This window comes from Cariama cristata, unplaced genomic scaffold (assembly GCF_000690535.1).
Source record: "Cariama cristata isolate BGI_N322 unplaced genomic scaffold, ASM69053v1 scaffold15125, whole genome shotgun sequence".
NCBI classification, from domain to species: domain Eukaryota; kingdom Metazoa; phylum Chordata; class Aves; order Cariamiformes; family Cariamidae; genus Cariama; species Cariama cristata.
Window position 1 is genome coordinate 2,116 of NW_009615878.1, and position 1,036 is coordinate 3,151.

The window sequence follows — 1,036 nt, forward strand, 5'->3', positions numbered from 1 at the left end:
GAAATGAATGTCTGCATCTTCCAAAATAAATGATGGAAAGGAGAGAAAACTTTTGAGCAGACTGGGCTCCTCTTCAGGTCAATCCTATTTGTGAAATAACAGAAGCGAGTTTAAAAGGCTCTGTACCCGATGCACTGCTTTGCAAACACATGCCAGGACCACATCCTGTGGTACAGTTTGCACACGCTCGGTGAAGACCAACTCCTAGCATTTCTGCATTACATAAGTAACAGAAGAGCCTAAATTCATGCCAGGATCACAGAACGCAGACAGTGCCTTCTACTTCCTCCTCAATACCTTTCTATACTTAACACACGGGAAATGCTTTCATTCAGGTGGTCAGTTTTCCATCCTTCAAATGCTCACCATTTTTTAGTGTTATCTCCATCAATCTGTCTAAAATCTGTGTGGAAACACAATAGTCAGGATGAACAGACATCATCTGTGGAGAGAAAAGCAGCTACACGTCAAACACCAAGTTGCATGACAGCATCAGTTTTCTTTTAATTAAAAAAAACAAACCCCCACAACTCTTTGGTAAAATAAAGTAAAAAACAGTAACAGAAAAAAAAAAAAACAACCCCAAAGCCTCTGAAGTAAGATACACCAAGGAGAACAGGATATTGTGAATATTGATTATTTTAAGCAGTGCACAGAGGCTATGAATACTTTAAAATTAATTATTTGCAATATCAGAATGCTGTAACCTCATGTTGAATCTGCTTGTTCATAAGAAGGTACTGAAAGTTAAGAGAATCACAGAATTGATGAGGTTGGAAGAGACTCTGGGATCATCGAGACCAACCTTTGCCCTAACACCACCATGTCAACTAGACCAGGGCACTAAGTGCCATGTCCAGTCTTTTCTTAAAGACCACCAGGGATGGTGACTCAACCACCTCCCTGGGCAGCCTGTTCCAATGCTTGACAAACCCTTCAGTGAAGAAATGCCTCCTAATATCCAATCTAAACTTCCTCTCGTGCAACTTGAGGCCATTTCCTCTCATCCTATCACTGGTTACTTGGGAGAAGAGGC

The 1,036-nt window shown here is 41.0% G+C and overlaps 1 protein-coding gene across 1 annotated transcript in view; it reads right to left on the minus strand.

The window, feature by feature from the left end:
* Positions 1 to 305: 305 nt before the first annotated feature.
* LOC104161510 (protein FAM178A-like) overlaps positions 306 to 1,036 on the minus strand; it is a 16,632-nt gene continuing 15,901 nt past the window's right edge. Inside the window, exon 10 of the mRNA XM_009699980.1 lies at positions 306 to 442. Within this exon, the coding sequence (XP_009698282.1) occupies positions 332 to 442 (111 nt within the window). The 3' untranslated portion in view covers positions 306 to 331. The remainder of the gene's footprint in view (positions 443 to 1,036) is intronic.